The 20,811-nt window shown below is 39.4% G+C and overlaps 2 protein-coding genes across 4 annotated transcripts in view; both read right to left on the reverse strand.

Moving 5' to 3' along the window:
• The window catches only part of LOC145998868 (uncharacterized), a 40,071-nt gene extending 36,005 nt beyond the window's left edge, over window positions 1-4,066 (reverse strand). For 2 of the 3 annotated variants that reach the window (XM_083135563.1, XM_083135561.1), the window contains exon 1: window positions 4,002-4,066. The gene's annotated coding sequence lies outside the window, so the exon portion shown is untranslated. Of the gene's footprint in view, window positions 1-3,709; window positions 3,820-4,001 lie in introns of those variants that run through there. The other variant, XM_083135562.1, reaches the window with a different exon arrangement.
• A 9,050-nt stretch (window positions 4,067-13,116) lies between these two features.
• LOC145998358 (protein CFDP2-like) lies at window positions 13,117-13,602 on the reverse strand. The gene has a single exon (XM_083134766.1). It carries the CDS (start codon window positions 13,600-13,602, stop codon window positions 13,117-13,119), a length of 486 nt encoding a protein of 161 aa, XP_082990892.1.
• Between the last annotated feature and the right edge of the window lie 7,209 nt (window positions 13,603-20,811).

Below are 20,811 nucleotides of genomic sequence, written 5' to 3' on the forward strand. Positions count from 1 at the left end.
AACTCATGTGAACAAAGAGAAGATGAAAAGGTATGGAAAATCAAAAAATGAAACAAATACAATCTTCTGTTACAAAGCATGTTGCAGCAGTTTTACATATCCCTGAAGAGTCGGAAGAATCTGCTGAGGCTACAAAAACTCATGCTGAACGCGACCTAAACCTTCTCATGTCAGAACTTCAGCAGAAATTCATCAAGTCTTCAAGAGCTGAACAGCTTCCAATACTCACACTTGCCCCTCATAGTTGGCAAATAACAAAGGTTAAAGAATATTTCAACACTACTGAGTACATGGTACGAACAGCCAAAAAACTGAGAGCTGAGAAAGGAATACTGGCACTGCCTTAACCAAAGACTGGCATTGCTCTGAATGGGGATACCATTGATGCTTGCTGCAAATTTTATGAGAATGATGAAAACAGCTGAATATGTGCAGGAAAAAAATACATAATTTCTGTGAAGGTTGACGGAGGAAGGGTGCATAAACAAAAGCATCTGGTAATGTGCAATTTAAGAGTAGTATGCATTGTTTAAAAATGAACATCCAAACTTGCAAGTGGTGTTCTCAAAATTTGCTGAATTACGTCCAAAATGGTGTGTTCTTCCAGGAACAGGTGGGACTCATAGTGTGTGTGTATGCATCATACACCAGAATATGAAGCTCATGCTGCACTCTGTTCAACCCCATGTCAAACTTCTTACTATAATGGAAAAATGTATTTGTAATATATCAAATATGGACTGTATGAGTATGTTTGGTGAATGTACAAACTGCCCAGGAAGCTACGAAGAATATTCAGGTTTTCTATGTCAGCTCAAAGCAAATTGAACAGCAAACAGACAAGTTAAAGCCACGATTTGCTCAAGCAACTCGCATTGAAGGAACAAGAAGTCTTCATTGTTTCATACCACTAACCAAAACATGCATGCTTACATCTCACATATCCAGCATGACTACAAGAACTGAAATTAGTGTGATATCTAAAGAAGTATCCAACGTGCCAGTAACACAAGGTAACATAATGCTACACAGCTCATCATACGTTGCTTGTGTGTACAATTCGCAGTGGTGGTTGGGGATCATTACAGAAGTGTCTCATGACAACATTTAATATAGTGTCAAATTTATGCACCCTCACGGACCTGCACAGAGTTTTACATGGCCGAGCAAGGAAGATTCATGTTGGCTTCCACACACTGACATTTTGCTCAGGATTTCACCACCTGGCACAGTTACTGGGAGAACCTATACTCTGGATTCAGCAACTGTGCAATGTATTCACACTGCATTTGCGACATACAAATGAGCTGGTGAACTAAATTGACAACCATCAGTGGCAATGTCAAAATATATTCCACATTGCAACTCTCAGATTGATCCCTTGAAATTACTTTCCACTTACAACTTCCAGTTGACTTGGGATATGATTATTGGAAACTTCTGTATTACGGACATTCTACACTGCACGCATTTCGTATGTCCGCAACAGATACCAAATGAGGCAGAGTGCAATTTTCATATTTCCTGTAAATAATACCACAGTTCAGGTGTTTCCAATTATACCACCTGCATAGTGTTGCCACCTTTCCCATTACAAGATTTTAACTCCTGAAATAGCCTCATTTTGCACTTTCTTTCCCACACATACTGTAAAAAGTGTCTGTAATTTATAACCAGAAACATTAAACAGCAATATGAGGGTGTGTGTTGATGAACCATACATAGAAGTCATACTATGACGAATATTAAGACTTTGGCTGATTTCCTCAGTAGGGGGGAAATTAATAAACTTACCTGATTTTCTGCCGCACATTTTAACGACAATGAATTTCAACCACTTCCTGGGCATACACATATGAAGGTAAGGCAAAATCTACATTTCGTTACAACTAAGTATACTTTACTTTGTACAATAAAGCAAAAACATACTTTCTATCTCAGTTTGTTGTTTCTTAACAATTATGTGAAAATGTCGGTGTCTTGTACTTTTTTTGAAGGATCCCATTCTTTAGAGGCACACTGTACAATATGTATTATGTTTTGAAACGAGATATTTCACACAATGATATTTCCTTACTAACTCTATACGTGCACAAAAGCTTGTTACAATCTGTTACTATGAGGCGACCCGTTTCCAGACAATTCTGGTGACTTCCCATGGAATGACTCACATGCTTTGTAATTTGAAATGAACAGGATTGTTCAAGGCATACTATATTAATAATTACACTCCAAGAAAGTGAATTAGAATGCAAACCGAAAACAATTCCTAACAACAATGCTGGTGAAAGAGAGACTCTGATGTTTGTAGAGACCGCCACTACTACATCAAAGCCTCTACCGAAGTTAAAGTACTGCTGAAACTATGTACAGATTTTTCAGAAATCCTGCAAGCTTCCGCATCATTTTTGTACTTGTGCAAAGTTGATGTTATTCCTTGCTTCTTTGTTATAGGCAAGTTTTTTAATGTCTGTTCGGAAGGCACGTACACCACCATTACTTCCACCTGCTAATGTACCACACATAGGATGCTGCTCCTCAATGTCATTCATAATGAACACAAAACCAAATAACCCTTACACAATACACCAGCAAAGATGAAATCAACCGAACACGTACAATGCTCAAAGCGTCGACTGAGCAGCTTAGAACAAGCGTGGCATCCTTGGAGGGCCAGGTGTGTGGAGGCAAGGGAAAGCTCGAAAAATGCATGACCTTGACTGGACTATTTTCTTGGAGAGAGCATAAAGATTTTGAAGTATGCGTTAAGCGATATAATTTGAAATCAATGCAAGTAAAAAAAATGTATGTGTAGGCTACCATAATAAATACGAAATTAAACAATCGAAACTTGGACCGAGAAATGTATCGGAAAGTAAATTGCATGTGGTTAAAGTCATGTTTCAGTTTATATTAAAAGGATTATTGTGTGTATCTAATGCTAATAGGTGGCAGTACTGATCTGGCATCAATGAGCTTGCTATGTGATGCCAATTCTGATGGATGGGTGGTTCTGTCATCGTTCATGCAGGTGAATTTTATACATAAGCATGATTACAGCATTGATAGTAGTTTAACATTTTTGTTAGGTTAGAAAAGTTTGGCTCAATGCTGTTAGAATTTCCACAGGTTCTTTGGGTTTAGATGTTTTAGGTTAAACTAAACAATATTTAGTTGAAATAAAACTGTGGAGGGAAGTGCTATGGGATAGTACGATGACTATGTTTGTAGGATATCATTTGTGTGCCACATATTTCACTCCCACACCACACAGCAAAAAAATGCATATTTTCAAGGTATGCATGTGCCGACGTCCATGGCTGGGTGGTTAGCACAGTGCACTATGACACCAGGGTTCCCAGGTGCATGGGTGTATCCCATCATCAATTTTATCACTCATCCTTATTTCCGTGATTGGCCAAAAGTGGCAAAACAAAGTGAAGTGAACTAAACTAAATCACAATCAATTTTGAGTTACTTTATTAGGTTACAGTTCGATTATGGTTACATGCTTGAAAACTGAAGGGAGACGTGCATCAATATTACAGGAAGTAAATAATAATAATAAAATACGTACTTCTACAGATGCTGAAGTGAATTTATAGACAGTAAAGATCAGACTTCAAATACCAAAACGGATGAGATACTACATCCAGTCATACGCACACAGCTTTGCATAATGCATCTAAATAAACTTGAATATTCATACCTTGTCTAATGTTCACGACAGGTCAACCTCAACCAGTTACAATAAGGACATGAGCAATAAAATATTTCATACTTCAGTTCATGTAGCGACTTTTAATTCCTCAGTATGGTACATATTAAAGACGAGTTTACATTATCCTAATTATGTATTCACTTAACACATAAATACGTTTTATGTTCTACATCACGATCGCTGGAATTATTCAGCTGTGCTCTCTTTTAGACAACACATTACTGAAAGATTTAAAGTGACATGTGTAATTGCTGAAAAGAACAATTTATGCAATATTTACCAAATATTGTACATTTCGGTACATCTACTGTCATCCTGCTGTCATCAAAATTGCAGACGCCTCACATTCCACCCAAGATGTAAGAACGAATAGGATTTGCGCTGTGCAATTTTCACTTCTTGCTCTTTATATATCACTAAAATAGCAAGGTATGGAGTAAAGAATAAGCATGGACGTCCGGAAGTGGGACAAGGGCTGCCACGGCCCCCTAGTAAATGCATGTCAATCAAAAATTATATGTTTCAGTTTCACTCATGTAATTTGATTTCAATCACAGTAATTTATAGGGGTGTGTGCGCAGCGGCGGCGCCAGGATCAATCATCTAGGTGTGCTGAGAGGCTGCAGAATTAAATTTAAGGGACGCGGCGACGCGATGTTGAAAATAAAGAAAAAATGAAACATGCATGTATGATTATCAAATACCAGATAACTTTTAGTACGCTTCTATGAAAATATGCCAGTGAAACTGAAAATTGCTAGTGACTTGATTAATTTTTCTTGCTTGCTTTTACCACAGCAACAACAACATGTACAGATAAGTAAATGCGGCTTCCCTTTCAGGTTAGTATTAACGGCTTACCTGTAGTATACAATAATATATAATAGTGGCATTTCTTCAGTACCTTCGCTCAGTATCACGATATGATTTTCATAAGTCTTATCATCCCTCTAATAAAATAAAGCCTTTTCACTCCAAAGTAAAATTATAATATGACAGAAGGTTATAAGTGCTTTCGTGTGAATGAAAAAAACACGTTTGGTAAGCAAATATACACGATTATTAAAGAGAATTTAGTACTGATGAATAATCAAGTAATTTGTATATCGCCTGTTTAAACAAATGTTTAGTTGCTAGAAACTATTTATTTGTTTTTCTAAGCTTTATGTCTGTGAAGAGTTATAACAGCATTTTCAGCTGAAAATAAGTTTTGGATAGGGGGGTGCGGAAGAAAATTAAGGGGTGCGCAAGCATCCCCTTCGCACCCCTCTGGTGCCACCCATGGGTGTGCGGGATTCCGAAAAGTCGGTACTGGTGTGGGGAAGATAATTTCCTGTCACGATTTCACGAAATGATTTCCCGACTTTTCGGGATCCTGAACAGTCGGGAAATTCCAGTCATTTTTTTTAAAAAAATGGCCAATTCTCGAAGTGTTCTACATTGTAAATGTCTGATACTTCTCGGAAATTGTCAGTGGTCTGAAGTAGCGCGCTACTTGTAGCGTCGCTACTGTAGCTAGCTACAGGTTTGTTGTAGGGTTGTTAAAGGTCCAGGAATCCATAAATTGTAATGGGTTCTATTGGGTTCCGCTCCAGGACCGGAACATTTTTTTCTCGGACAATTTAAATTCGGTCCAAGTTGCGTATTTTTTCATTGGGAAAAGGTTTCTAGACCGTATAATTAATCCTGATAAAAGGTTCCTGGACCATATTTAAATTGATGCGGGAGGAAAAGTTCCTGGAGCGAATTTAAATTCATCCGGGAAAAATGTTCCTGGCCCGAATTTAAATTGATCCTGGAAAAGAGGTTCCTGGACCGTATTTAAATTGATTTTGAAAAAATGTTCCCGGACAGAATTGAAATGCTTTAAACATGAAAAGGTTCTACACTGTCTTGAAACTCATTTACGTTTGCTGATTTTCTCTCTCAGTCCGGGATTGAATTTCTTTACAATTCCTGGACCAGGGTTGACGGAATAAAAGTTACCTTCTATAAATGTCCGCGAGTACGTTTTACATTGGAATGTCACACTGCGGTTGTACAATGGGATCCATGAGTATTACCGTGCAAATTGTCCATGACTATTTTCATTAATTTTTTTCTTGCATCCTATGTGTTTTTAAGCGATGGATTTTTATGTATACTGGTGCAGAAGTTGTCAACAGCTTTTTTCGAGTTGTATTTTAATTCTTGAAGCTCTTATTGGGTCAAATAAAGTGCACGAACTTGGTGATGGACAATTTGCACGGTAATACTCACGGATCCCACTGTACGAGGGTCACTATTTATATTTTGAGCCTAACAATGAAAAACAGGAATTTGGCATTGAAAACTGCTTTATTGTTTTTCGAAGTATTCTCCTTTATGGTCAATACACTTTTGCATTCGTTCGAACCATTTGTCAAAGCAGTTTTTCCAATCTTCTTGAGACATCTCCATATAGTATGGTTTTTGAACGCATCAACGGCGTCATCCGCTGACGAAAATCGTTGTCCACGCAATTTATTCTTGACATTCGGGAACAAGAAGAAGTCGTTGGGTGCCAAATCAAGATTGTACGGTGGATGACCCATCAATTCGATTTTTTGACTGTTCATAAAGTCGTTTGTTAGACGAGATGTGTGACAGCTAGCATTGTCTTGATGAAGAATGATCCGACGGCGTTTGTTTGTTTTCCGTATTTGACCGAAGACCTCTGGCAAACAAATTGTTGTGTACCGTTCTACGTTCCTCTAAAGGCACAGTTGCCACATGACCAGTTTTCCCGAAAAAACAGGCGACCATTTGTTTCGATGTGCTTCGAGCGCGAACAACTTTTGTTGGATTGGGTTCATCTTGAAACACCCATACAGTCGACTGCTGTTTACGTTCCGGCTCATATGCATATATCCATGATTCGTCACCTGTTACAATCTTATATACGTCTTTTGAAGCACCACGATTGTATTTATTGAGCATTTGTTTGCACCAATTGACGTGAGCGTCTTTTTGATTTTTTTTGTCAAATTGTGTGGGATCCAACGAGAACATACCTTTCTCACAGCTAAATGATCATGTAATATTTTATATATGCTGGTGGAACTAATGCCTATGGTTGCCTCAATCTCACAGTATGTCACATGACGATCTTGCAGTATTAGGTTTTGCACAGCATCAATGTTTTCTTGAACAACAACTGATTTTGGACGACCTTCGCGAATCTCGTCGGTGAGCGAATGGCGGCCACGATTAAATTCGTTATACCAGCGTTTCACAGTGGCAAAGGATGGGGCTTCATCGCCAAATGTGGAAGTAAGTTGATCGATGCACTCTTGTCGTAAAAAATCATCGCACGAAAATGTTCACAAGTTAATTCCATTTTATTGTTGTCGCACAATCTCCAAGGCAACCTAAACAACACAAATGAAGCTATTGACAAAACATTTGAAGTACGTTATAGTCAATAATGCCAGACGATTCCGTGCAAACGTCAAATCGCGCCTAACTTCAATCAGTGTTGCCAAGGCTCAAAATATAAATAGTGGCCCTCGTACTCGTAGAAACCGTAGCGAAGGAAAAAAAATCATAACTCTGCTGTTCTCTTGTGGGCCAATTCCAAAAACCTCCCTTGTCGAATGCAATGAACCATATTAGAGTGACGTCACATTGAGTTCAAACAAACCCGTCACGTGTTGTTCCGACCGGTTACGTGAGGCTGCAGCACTGCAGCTATCTCAACAGGGACGGGCAGTGTTGCTACATCAAGGAAAATTGTCCTTAATGCAAGGAAAATCGGAGCAAGTGGGGCTGTTCATTGCCAAACTTTTCCGGTGCCGATGCCACCCTTGTCGAGTCCCTTAACAATTTCGTTCATCACTTGGTTGCCCTAATATTTACATTGCAGCGCAATGGGGATGGCTATTCAAACGTTCTTTTCAACGAAAGCAACAAGCATGTAAACGAAAACAAGTCTCTGCGCAAGTAGTGACTCGAGAGGTCTCAACCAAGGAAAGGAACGCGAGAGAGAATGGGGCTGCTTGGAGAGGGGTAACGTGACTCCAGCGTTTGCATTTCCCCATTACTACCGTTATGCACGGCCTTGTTCCTTAGATTCTCGAGACAGCCAGCATCAGAATTAGTCTTTCTCATGCTCAAGAAGTGGATAATTTTTTCGTCAGGTCCTTAATGAGAAGCAGGGTTGTTGGAGGTCCAAGGTTCCTGAACCGTATTTAAATTCATCCGGAAAAAAGGTTCCTGGACCGAATTGAAATACTTCACAGATAAAAAGGTTCTTTACGGTCCAGAACCCATTTACGATTGCTGATTTTCTCCCCTGGACCGGAATTGAATTTATTTAAATTCCTGGACCTTTAACAACCCTGGTTCAAACTAGTCGCCTTCGATGGGCACACATTTTTGATACCCCTTTATTAAGACACCCACTAACTTAAGCTTGCGAGGGGGGGTCGAAAACTGTCTTTACGGAGGTCCTGAAAGTAGACACGAGACTGTGAAGTGATGTGATGCTTGTTACGTATTGTGTTTTTGGCTAGTGTATTCAACGGCAAAGTGTGTTTTGGCTCTGCAAATGTTTTCTACTGCACAGCGAGCGTGTATTTATTTATGATTCATATGTGTTAACTCAATCGACACGTGAAGTTCAAAGGCGATTTGAAATAAGATTCCCGGGTGTAAAAGTTCCATGCGCTTTTTATATCGGATGCTGTGTACAAGTCAAATCCACACCCCCTGGAAGAACTGAAATATGACATCCGCCAATAAATTACAAACATTAATCAACGGGAACTGCAGGGAGTTGTGGGTAACCTTCATCAAGAGGTGTCAAAATGTGTGACAACGAAGGCGGACAGTTTCAGCACCTTCTGTCATAAATTGGTAAATACAGTCACTCTTTAAACTAATTATGGAGACTTGCGCGCTTGATTTACAGTCAACAGTGCCGACATAAAGCTGCGAGCGCCTCACTTGCCAATAGCGCAAACACCGACGCGGCAATCTACACTTCAATGGATCGCTTTGTATAAGAATTTACGCAAAACATGGTTCCGAGAAATGGTAACTGTCATAGGCGTAACTTGGCGGGGCATGGGGCATTTTCAGCTTTTACAAAATTTACAAGTTAAGGATACTTTTATGTTAACCTTCTGGGACCTGACTGTGAGGAGCAAAGTCATACAGAATAAAGTTTGAGATGTCGCAAATATAACACAGTTATGTAGTAAAATAGTCCTCTACGGAATGGAAACATTTGGATTCTGCCCCCTCCCTCAAAGTTAAGCCCAAAGTCTTATTCTCTCCCCCCCCCCAAGTTTAGCTCTAAGTTATGCCCCTGGTAACTGTAACTGCCAGTGGCGATAGTGTTGCCCACGGGACGAGACGGGACAGGCTTTTAAAAATTCGAGACGAGACGAGATTGACCATGTGTCATAAGACAAACTAATATTTTCGAGACGAGACAGCATTTCCACGAGACTCCACGAGACGAGACAGGCCAAAGTCTCGTCTCGTGGGCAACACTAAGTGGCGACGATTAGACAGGCGTGGGGTACAGTTGTTCCACACTTTTTTTGATCTCTTAATGCTAAGCCTTGCCTACAATTGTTCTCCGCATACGAGAATGGAAACCATGGGTGCGTTCCGAAAGTCTTAACGAAACAAACGCATTCAACGAAAATAACTGGGCTCGTGAATCTGGTGAAACCAGTTATTTTACAGACTTATGGGACACACTAGGCGAAAGCGCAGGCATTAGAGAAATTTTGCACATGGCGTTCAGCGGAAAGAATGTCCTTATGGCAAAAATAAACTCTACTGTGGACACTGTTACTAATTTTAATCACATTCTAAGAACGGTTAAGGCATAGCTACTCATCTTGTGCATGTTGCTTCATATCGCTATCTGTTAAAATTATAATACATTTTCCGAACTAGTGCAGTTTGAATCCATCAGCACGTGCGTTGTCTGAAGGCAACAGACGATTCTCACCGAACAAACCAGCCTCCTGGCCCGTGCGTTTGGTGAATCTCGTTCTTGCACGAAACGCACGGAATGCGACTTTTGGGACAGCATAATGAAACTCACGAAACGCACGGAAACACTTCTGGGACAGCTAGTTAACATAACTCGTTAACGCGTTAAACTCGTGCGACTTTCGGAACGGAAATTTTCCGGTAAATAATGAGCAATCGTGCATTGTCGGTTGCGATCACGGATCCCCTTTTTTTCGAATTTCTACACGTGACCCCCAAATATTAACTGCAGATTCGTGATTGGGAGGCCAAAATCATTAAGTATGCGAAATATGAACGAAATCGGGTAATGGTCCGGTATTGTAAAATTGCTCCCCATTTTAATTGTTAATTGTCTTTGTGTCAGTTTTTCTTCTATTGGCTTCTGATTTAATTCTTCTCCGATTCTTTCATTACGTACTCTATCTCTTCTCATTTTACCAACTATTCTACGGAAGCATTTCATCTCAACTGTCGTTATTTGTCTTACGTATTTTCCTCTTACTGGCCAGGCTTTCACTTCCGTATAGTAGAATTGGTTCCACTACTGCCTTATAAGGCTGGTTTACATTGGTCGAGTAAGCGGGAGAGTTACTGGGACGAGTTAATGGCTTGTCTGCTCGACTCGACCATTATGTGGCGAGTAGCTGTTTACACACTTTCTATCAAAGTGGGATAGTGGCTGCAGCTGTTTGGTGCTCTTTTAACAATATGAACACGTTGACGTAGTTGGCGATTTTAAGAAAAGCTCTAAAACAGTTCACACACTTTTTTTTTCTTTTTGCGAGAAATGAATACAATAATGCACGAGAACAAGTCTAGAAAGAAAGAAAACTTACTTGAATTTTCTATTTTCAATTGTTCTTGGTTGTACGTAGAACGTAAATTCTTTATTTTCAATTTTACTTCTCCTATGTCTCTACAAACTTTATGTTGTCGGACTTGGATCACCTCCTATTCATGGTTGAATTTTTTTAAAAATACAATTACATTTAATATGCAAAATCACAACACTCTACCACTGCACAGACTCCATACTCTCCTCAGAAAGTTTACATTGATTGAGTGGTCTGTCGAGTTTACGTGCGAGTGAAAAAAAATGGGGAAGGAAGCCACTTGGTCGAGTCGCTGTCCTCCGTGGACAGCCATTCGACTGTCCTCACTACTGGAGCGAGTACTGGCTCCAGTACTCTTCCCCAGTTGTTTACATGAGGAGAGTAGCTCGCTTTGCTCTACTCGCTCCAGCTACTCTCCCGTCTACTCGACCAATGTAAACCAGGCTGTACACTTGTAGTTTAGTTTTGGTGTTTAAGTACCTTTTCCAAAAATGAGCTGGCTTAGTTGGTAGTATGCATTGTTAGATTTCCTTACTCTATTCATCACTTCCTCTTCTATTCTTCCTGTCTGGTTTATGACTGTTCCCAGGTACTAACATCTTTCTGTCTGCTCCAGTTCTATTCCATCGCATATTATGTGTGTTCTTTCTATTACCTCTTCCGTTCTTCCTATTTGCATCACTTTGCTCTTATTTGCATTTACAGTCATTCTTTTAGCCTTTACACTTCTGTTCATTCTGTAACTGCCTCTTGTAGCTTGTTCTCTGTATCTGCTATTAGTATGTCATCTGCATATACTAATAATATCGGTCTCATATTCCAATTACCCACTTTTGTTCTTGCTGTTCTTCTTTTGCATATCTTTAGAAATTCATCCATAAATACTATAAAGAGTAGCGAGCTCAAGCTGTCTCCCTGTTTCACTCCTTTCTCCAACTTAAATGTGTCTGATATTTTCCATCCAACCTTACTATTCCTTCTACTCTTTTATATGTTGATTTTATTACTCAAAGAAGTTTTCCTGGAATTTTTCTTGCCTCTAATATTGCCTATATTTCTTCTCTGTGTACAGAGTCAAAAGCAGCCTTTAGATCTAAAAATGCTACGTTCATCTTTTTTCCTTTTTCTAAGTATTTATCACATATTGTTCAGATGGAATATATGTGATCTTGTGTTTGTCTCCCAGAACGAAATGCAGCCTGTTCTTCTTCCAAATCCTTTTCTATCTCTTTTCTTAGCCTTACTTCCAATATTCTTGAGTACACCTTAAGTACCATGGTGGATAGACATATTGCATGATAGTTCTCACAGTTGGTCGAGGCTCTTTTCTCCTTCAGTGGTATAATAATGTTCTTTTCTCATTCTACTGGTAATTTCTCTTCTCTGATACAGTTTAGTCATTGCCTCCAAGAGGGTCTTTTCTCCATATTTTATATATTTTGGAGCTATTTCATCTATTCCTGCTGTCTTTCCATTTCTTACTCTTTTCACGGCTTCATATACTTCGCCTATTTCAATTTCCTTTACTAACTCTCCTATCTCATTCTTATCCTGCTCTTGTACTCTTCTTCTACTTCTTCCTGTTTTTTTCTATTTTGTTCTCCAATCCTCCCACCTGCTGTTCGTATGCCTTCCTTTTCAAATTTGCTTTCAAAGTATTATCTTTTTTCCATGTTTTGAACGCATTTTCAATTTGTGTTTCTAGAATATTTGCTTTGTTTCTTACACTTCTTACTCTTCTTCCACCTTTTCCTCTTATTCGTTTTATTATGCACCAAAATTCTTTTTTATTCTCTTTGTATTGTGATTCCACTTCTTCTCCAAATTCTTCCCATGTTTTCCTCTTTGCTTCTCTCACTATTCTTTTAGCTGTGTTTCTTTTTTCTAAATAATCTAATTGGTCTTCATCTCTTCTTGTATCGATATATTTTTCCATGCTTTTTTCTTCTCCTGTACTGCCTTTTTCACATCTTCATTCCACCATCTGGTTCTTTAGCTTCCTGTATTTACTCTTTTCTTCCCACATACCTCTTCCACTGACTTCAGTATTATATCTTTGATTTTTTCCACATTTCCTCTATATCTTCATCTTCAAATGTTTCTTGGTTTAGTCGTTCTCCTACTTTATTCTGATATTCTTGTTTTTCACTTTTTTTTTCAACTCTTCTGTTTTTATTTTGTAATAGGTCTTTTTATTTTCCTTCTTTATCCCTGTGTAAAACCATGTTTCTGCTACCAGCAGCCTATGGTCGGTTCCAAGTTCTGCTCCTCTTATTACTTTTATGTCTCAGATATGTTGTTGTCTTATTTGTTGTGGGTATATTAAATAATCTATGATGCTTTCGACATTTCTTCCCTCGCCTTCAAACGTTACTTGATGTATTGTTTTATGTTTGTAGAAGAAGTTTCCTATCAGCATTGCATTCTCTATGCAAAGATGTATGATTCTCTGTCCATTTCCGTTTTTAATACTTTCTCCTCCATACTTTCCTAGTGTTCCAAATCCACTCAAGTGATCATTTCCCACTCTTCCATTTAAGTCTTCCATAATTATATTATAACTTTTCTTCCTCCATTTTCTAATTTTGATTGTAATTCTGTGTAGACTTCTCCCTTGACTCTCATATTAGCATCTTCGGTTGGTGCATATACTTGAATCAGTGCAATCTCTTCTTCTAAGTCTATGTTTAGAGTTATTATTCTTGAATTTACTGGATCCCAGCTGATTACTCTTCTGTCTATTTCTTCTGTTACTATAATTCCTACTCCCTCTTTTGCTCTGTGTCCAACTGGTACTCCTGAGTATCTCCATACATTTCTTCCTTCAAGCATTTTTTCCCCATTTTCTTTCTTCTTTACTTCACTTATTCCAAGTATTCTTATTTTGTATCTTTCCATTTCCTTGATTATTTCTATTTCTTTACCATTTAATGTTTTGATATTCCAGGTTCCAATTCTCGTTTCCTTATTCTTGCATTGTCGTCTTTGTGAGATCTGTCCGGGGTTTCCGAGGCATTCATTTTTTCTCTGAATCATCATCTACCCCTATGCGGGTGATTAGCCCAGCGATAGGAGGCCTTTTGGTTATTTAGTCCTTTCAGCCTCAAGGCCATGGCTGGTTTTCTGTCGGGGTTTTCTCCCTTAGTCTATTGAGGATCCCTCCTCGCCACTAGACAGTGGTTTTCCACATTTTAACTACTTGGGAATGTAGTGCCTCTTCCGCCATCTGCATGTACGAAAGGACTCCTTCTCCGCCACATCTGCCATTGGGGTCTTCGACGTTAACCTGGCTAGGGGCCCTTACGAGGTGCTACCATTCGGAGCCAGTTGGACCAAGGTTCCTTAGAGAGGTGTTACTCCTCTGGGTTTTCCGCCTCCGCTGCTGTTGAGATGACCATCCATCTTCTTCTGCCTTTGGAGCCATTAACCAGCTCTGGGCCACTCCACGTACTTACTAATAGTAAGCCCCCCTCGGAGGGAGGGGGGGCTTGTCTGCCAAGAGAAGTAATTACTGGCATTGCAGGCTGCAGCTTTGGCGCCCAATTGCTACTACTGGTAACTGCAAATAATTTACTTTCTTCACTTACGTTTAATGAAATTAACAGTCTCATTTACAATTACTTGCCTATATGTTTTGGCATAGAAGAAAATTTTCTTCACTCAGATTTTTGCAGTATTTTCAACCAAATGCTCTCAAAGAATGTACGAATCTAGTATATGTTATACTTTCAATGCTAAAATCACCACTGCATGTGACAAGATTAGAACACTTACTCTATGTGATCAGAAGTATCCGGACACCCACCTGAAAATAAAGTACAAGTTTGGGCAACCCTCCATCGGGAACACTGGTAGTCAATACAGTGTTGGCCCACCCTTAGCCTTGATGACAGCGTTCTCTCTCACAGGCATACTTTCAATCAGGTGCCGGAAGGTTTCCTGAGGAATGGCAGCCCATTCCTCGCAGAACGCCAAAATGAGAAGAGATATTGATGTGGATCGGTGTGGTCTAGCACGAAGTTGGCATTCCAAAACATCCCAGAGATGTTCTATGGGATTCAAATCAGGACTCTGTGCAGGCCAGTCCATTATTTGGACGTTGTTGTCATCAAACCACTCCCCCACAAGCCCTGCAGTATGGACGGGTGCTTGGTCGTATTGAAAGACACAATGGTCATCCCCGAACTGGTCTTCGATGGTAGGCAGCATGAAAGCTGTTAAAATGTCAACGTAAGCTTGTGCCGTGACATTGTCATGTAAAGCAACAAGGGGGCCAAGCCCACTCCAGGAGAAGCATGACCACACTGTAACCCCACCACCTCCGAATTTCATTGTCGGCACTATACAGGCTGGTAGATGTCGTTCACCAGGAATTCGCCACACCCACACCCTACCATCGGATCGCCACGTTGTGTACTGTGATTCATGACTCCACTGTTCTATGGTCCAGTTTTGACGCTCCTTGCACCACACAAGGCAGCGTTTGGCAATTGTCTGTGTGATGTTTCACTTATGGGCAGCTGTTCGACCATGGAAACCAAGTTGCCGCACCTTGCACCAAACAGTGCTTGAAGTAGATCCTGATGCAGTTCAGACTTCCTTTGTGATGGTGGCGATGGATGATTGACGATAATGCTATACAACCCTCTTGAACACTCGATGGTCTCTGGAGGTGAACATGGGAGTTTGGCCTGCATGCTTTTGGGTTGTACACATCCCTTCACTATAACATTGGAAACAGTGGACAGAGGGATGTTTAGGAGGGTTGAAATCTCTCAGACTTCCTACAAAAGTGGCACCCAACCAACTGACCATGTTGAAAGTCTGCGAGTTCCTCAGACCATCCCATACTGCTGTCTCACACTGTCTGCAGACTACCGAGTGAGACTCTGCGTTCCACGTGGTAGATGGCAGTACTGTGTCACCCTCTATGATAAACACACGTTTCGCAGTGTGTCCGGATACTTTTGGTCACATAGAGTAGGATACAAAGGTGGTCTCAACAGCTCTTGGCTTCAACCATATGGCGATGCTATTGGCAAGGTTATATTATTATTATTATTTTAAAGTTGGTACATACGTGTAAAATTGATGAAATAGTTTCTTTAATATAGTTGTTTGAGGGAAATGTGTTGCATGTATTCCTTAAAATCAGTCCCATAGCTAGAGGGGTCAGGGGGCACCTGTCCCCCTGTGAAAACTATAGAACACATTTCTACCTGAATTGATTAATTCATTGAAATATTTCTTTTGGTGCATCAACGCTTAGGTTATTTGCACCTGCCACATTATTTGGGGTCCAGCCCCTTATCGTAACTAAAATCAACATCAGTCTCCGAGGACTAAAACCTCCTTACCTGGTTAAAAGCAAAGGCTGTAAAAGGGCACTCAGCATATGTAAGGACAAACACGACTCTACAGAGGATTATACTGGCTGTAGGTCCTAACGCTCAAGCCTTGTTGGCCTGCAACATTGCAATTACCAGGGTGTACTATGTGGAAGTGAGACTTGCATTTGGGTGTCTTCTCAAAAGGCCATCCCTTACGTCCCACATTCCTACCTAGAATTCTCAATTACAGGGTGGCCACTCTTGGACCATGATAAAATTCAAGGATAATTCCCGGTTTTCAAGGCGAGGTTTCCAAAAATTCAAGAGTAGAAACAGATGTTTTCTCTATTTCAACTTTACGTAATACCACCTCCCACCACCCACACAATAATATGTTAATAATATAAAGGGTCTGTTTGATTCCAATGAATCCAAAAATTCTAATTCAATTCAATTAAACGGTATATATACCCTATTTCAAATATTCAATTTAAGGTATGGAGTTTACATTTGCCATTTCACAAACTCAGGCTACATCTACAAACACAAATCACAAATGCTACGGAATATACTAATCTACAAAAAAATGTTAATTGTACAAGAATTTCAAACTGAATTGAATTTCAGGTATTTAAGATAGTAGGATGCAATGCAAAATGATCTTGGATACTTTCATTATTGTCAATGAGTTTATCGTTATATTTGGTTGGCTGCATAGGCTGATTTCTCTGATTTTTAATAAAAGACAAAAAAATGATTAGTCATGAGCAAGATTAGCTTTGGAAATTTGAAGATAGTTTTGGTAAGCTTTCCGATTTAATTTTGTTAAAGATTTATACTTAATTTTGTGATACATTACATTCCCTACTTCTTGTTTCCATTTGTGATGTGATTTTGCTTTCAGATCTTTAATAATTTCCCATGTGAACCAATATGCATAAGATATTTTTGCAGTTGAACGAGTGCATGGAAGACATTCATTAAAAACTCTTTGGACTATTCCGTAGAATTTGTCAATGGCGATACATAGAACTTCATATTCTTTTAGTTGGTACCAGTCAGCTAATTCAAGTTTCTGGTACATACTAACAAAGTGTTTCTTTAAATAATATTGTTTAAAGTTTGGATTTAGAGCTTTGTATTTAGGCATGATTCATGTTAGAGTGATCTTTGTATAGTAAAGGTTTTGGTCAAATGTATTTGATTGGCATTTTGCATGGAATTTTTGCATTTTAGGTTATTGAAATCAATGAAATGGTGGGTTTAAGTCTTCAAGTAACACCCTCTTTTTCCATCAGCTTTATCAATGTATTCCTCTTCAACGCAGCTGGCCTTCCAATGATGAAAAATTGAGACCTTACCTCCATTATGGTACCATTCCCCATCACAAAGGTGAGTGAGTGCATCCGATTCATTTGGGATTCTTTCATCCAGAAAGCATCAGGTATCACCAAGACATCTGACCATACTCCTAGGCCATTTTGTTGCATATTCAAATCCAAAGTCACAATGCTTCTTCGCAGGTTCATCACACAGGTGTACTCTAAACTAAACCAAGAGTAATGCAATATTCTTAACTTCGCTTCTTTCAATATTCCATCTCAAATGGCATTCAAGCACACAATCACTTTTATGAAGTGCTGTGTCACTACATGCCACGAATGGTCATATTTTGAAGTCCTATGCTATTGCAACCTGTCATCTTGCTCTCAAAAAAAGACTGAAAAATAATTTATTTGCTCTTTCTCCACAGTTTGCTGCAAAATATTATATAAAAAAAGGAAAGTTAAAAAATGTACTTACGTATGTGAGTATATTGTTCCTACTGTAGAACGACGTTTCAGAGATTGACTATCTCCTTCTTCAGGTTCATAAAAAAACTAGGTAGTTGGCATAGTACTGCGTCAAAAATCATATTACATTTTTGACGCAGTACTATGCCAAGTACCTAGTTTATTTATGAACCTGAAGAAGGAGATAGTTAATCTCTGAAACGTCGTTCTACAGTAGGAACAATATACTCACATACGTAAGTACATTTTTTAACTTTCCTTTTTTATATTTTGGATTTGTGAGTAACACGCGACTAACCTACAAAATGCAAAATATTAGACATATTTTTCTTTTAGCAAATTTTCTTTGTTCCCCCTTTACAACAATTGTGTTGAGAAACATGTTCACCTGAAACTGGTCAGCAAAATACGTTCTTTCTTTCTTTATACTATAGTGAGATCACAGGTAAAAGGGACCTGCGCAGAACCACATGTCCTGTACATCGTATTTGTGCATGTATGTGAAGAGTAGAGTGGAGCATGCTTCTTTATGGTCCGAGTTACAAGTAATATTTAGTCATGCATTACATGTTAATGCCTTGCAAGATTGGATTTCTTCTTATACAATCATGTGTGAAAGAAAGACAAAAACAGCCACATACTTAATCAAAAATATACACAAAGACAACATTCAACAACTTCATTACCAATAAATGAATTCTGAATCATGGGCCTTACAGATAGAAAAGTGGAGGGGGAGATGCACGAATGTTTTTGGCCGAAGTTATTTTGTTTGCGGTCGCTCTACAAGCAAAGGCAGTTCATTGTTACAAATACAAGGCGTTGCTTACAAGTCAGGTTTCTCTGTCAATTGCTTTCCCCCTCCATTTCTTCCTCTCTACTCTCAATGTTCTTCCCTTTCACATTCAAAGCAAGACACCAAGTGATAGCAGGTTGTTATACCCCTGCCATGCTCAAGGCAAATTTCGATGCTATCTTTCCCACCTTTTATTTATTTATTTAATATTGAATAGAATGGGGTTCCACTACACTATATGACAGAAGAGGCATGCCAGACCATTCCTGGGAGCAGTCACTCACAAAATTTTTGTGTAAAGGAAAATATAATCACTTTTTGTAATATTTAGTCACTGCTTTGTAAGTTTTGCAAGAGTTTTTGATAGACTAGGCTTCCTGTTTATCAGTATACAAATTTTGACACTTTTCGACAGAAATATGAATGTCTGTGGTACCTGTGAATCATGATCATGTGGTTGTATGCATATAGGATATAACAAGTCATTTCTCAATGACATGTAGCATTTAAATGAGCAGAACAAGTAATTAGTACATCAAATTAGGCACACACAGGAGATGTATTATGTAGAATTTTCATTGAAAAATGAAAAGGCTTGACCAGGCTGGCTCAGAGGTAGAGCAATGCCACGGTATGCCAGAGAAACGGGTTCAAGCCCTGGTCGAGCCTGCATTTTTCACTGAAAATTCTACGTAGAAATTAGTAGTACAGTAGGCACCCTCTAGTTCGGCTTCGGTTGGGTTTGGCCGTCTCATGGTTCGGCCCGCCCTTACAGACTTCTTTTAAGTTTTTTTTTAGTTTTGTAGGCCAATAATATATTTTAACAGTTCGGTTTTTACTTTGGGCCTATGTGTTTTCTACTCAGGAAAAGGAATACTGTACATGGAAGTTATTGGTGTGTGTGTGTGTACACTACAAGTGAAAATATCTGGAATAACTATTTTTCTTCAATTTTGACATTTCATACCATCAATATAGTGAAATAGTTATTCTATTTTTTTATTTACTTTTACATACCTTATTTAAGAAAAATCTTTGAAATTAACGAGGAAAGTTACGTTCTGTGACCCCTCACATAGACATTTCAGTTTTGGAATTTTACAACTTTTTCTGTTATCTATTATCAAAATAGTAAGATTTTTGTCTCTTTCTCCTAATTTGAACTGAATAACACCAAAGTGGAGGTAGATGGACTGCTTCGGCTCCTCCCCACTGAGAAAGTACAGTGGTCAACACCAGTGCTGTGCCCAGGATTTACTTAAGGGAGGGGTTACGTAAGTGTCAGCTCTCATTTTGCAATTTTTTCCTGCCTTTGACATTGTTCTTTTTAGGAATACTTATCTCCCAACAAGCCCCCCCCCCCCCCCTTTGGGCATGCCACTGCAACACAGTATATATACAAACTGGTGTGCAAAACTTAAGGACGAGGTACTGAAGTGCACAGAACATTGGTGAGAACTGTTACAACTGAACGAAACTTCGTATGGGGCATTGCCAGAGGAAGGAGAACAGTGCAGCAGAAGGAACACAGCATTTAAACATGATCTTGTGATGTTATCACACTTTATTCACACTGGATGCAGAAATGATTACATAGCAGTGTTTGACAGAACAGAGATATACCGACGTCAGAGATGTACAGAATGGGAAACAGTGGTCCTTAGTAGGGGATATGATCACCTCGAACAGCTATACAGGAATTGCATTGTCTCATCATACTGTGGATGAGGTTGCTCAGGAGTTTGTGTGATAACATTGCCCATTCCTCTTGCAGTACTGTCTTCAGCTGCTGTACATTTCCCAGTGGGTGTTCACGTACTGCTACGCATCTTCCCAAGATGTCCCACACATGTTCTATTGGATTGAGATCGGGGGAATGGGCAGGTCAATCCATCCATCGAATATCCTGTTTCCAATAGGGCATCAACAGCAGCAGTACGATGTGGCCTAGCATTATCATCCATGAACAGAAACTCGGGACCAAACACACCTCAGAATAGACGCACATGGGGCAGAATGATCTCATCGCAATAGCGTGCGCCAGTTACAGTAGCGTGTTTGATGATCTGCAGCTCTGTACGTCCATCCAACATGGTGCCACCCCAGACAAGAACACCTGGACTGCCATATCTATCTCGTTCCATGATGTTTCTGGTGCAATACCGTGTTCCGACCTCTTGCCAGATTAGCTGATGTCCAGAATCGCTGCTGAGACTAAATCTGCTGTTATCGGTGAAGAGTACCCTACCTATGACCAGCTTCTTATTGCATGTCCTTTACAATTATTCACGAAGAAATATTGTCGTTCATTAGGACACAAGGCTTG

The sequence above is a fragment of the Lepisma saccharinum genome, chromosome 14, assembly GCF_977018435.1.
Source record: "Lepisma saccharinum chromosome 14, izLepSacc3.1, whole genome shotgun sequence".
NCBI classification, from domain to species: domain Eukaryota; kingdom Metazoa; phylum Arthropoda; class Insecta; order Zygentoma; family Lepismatidae; genus Lepisma; species Lepisma saccharinum.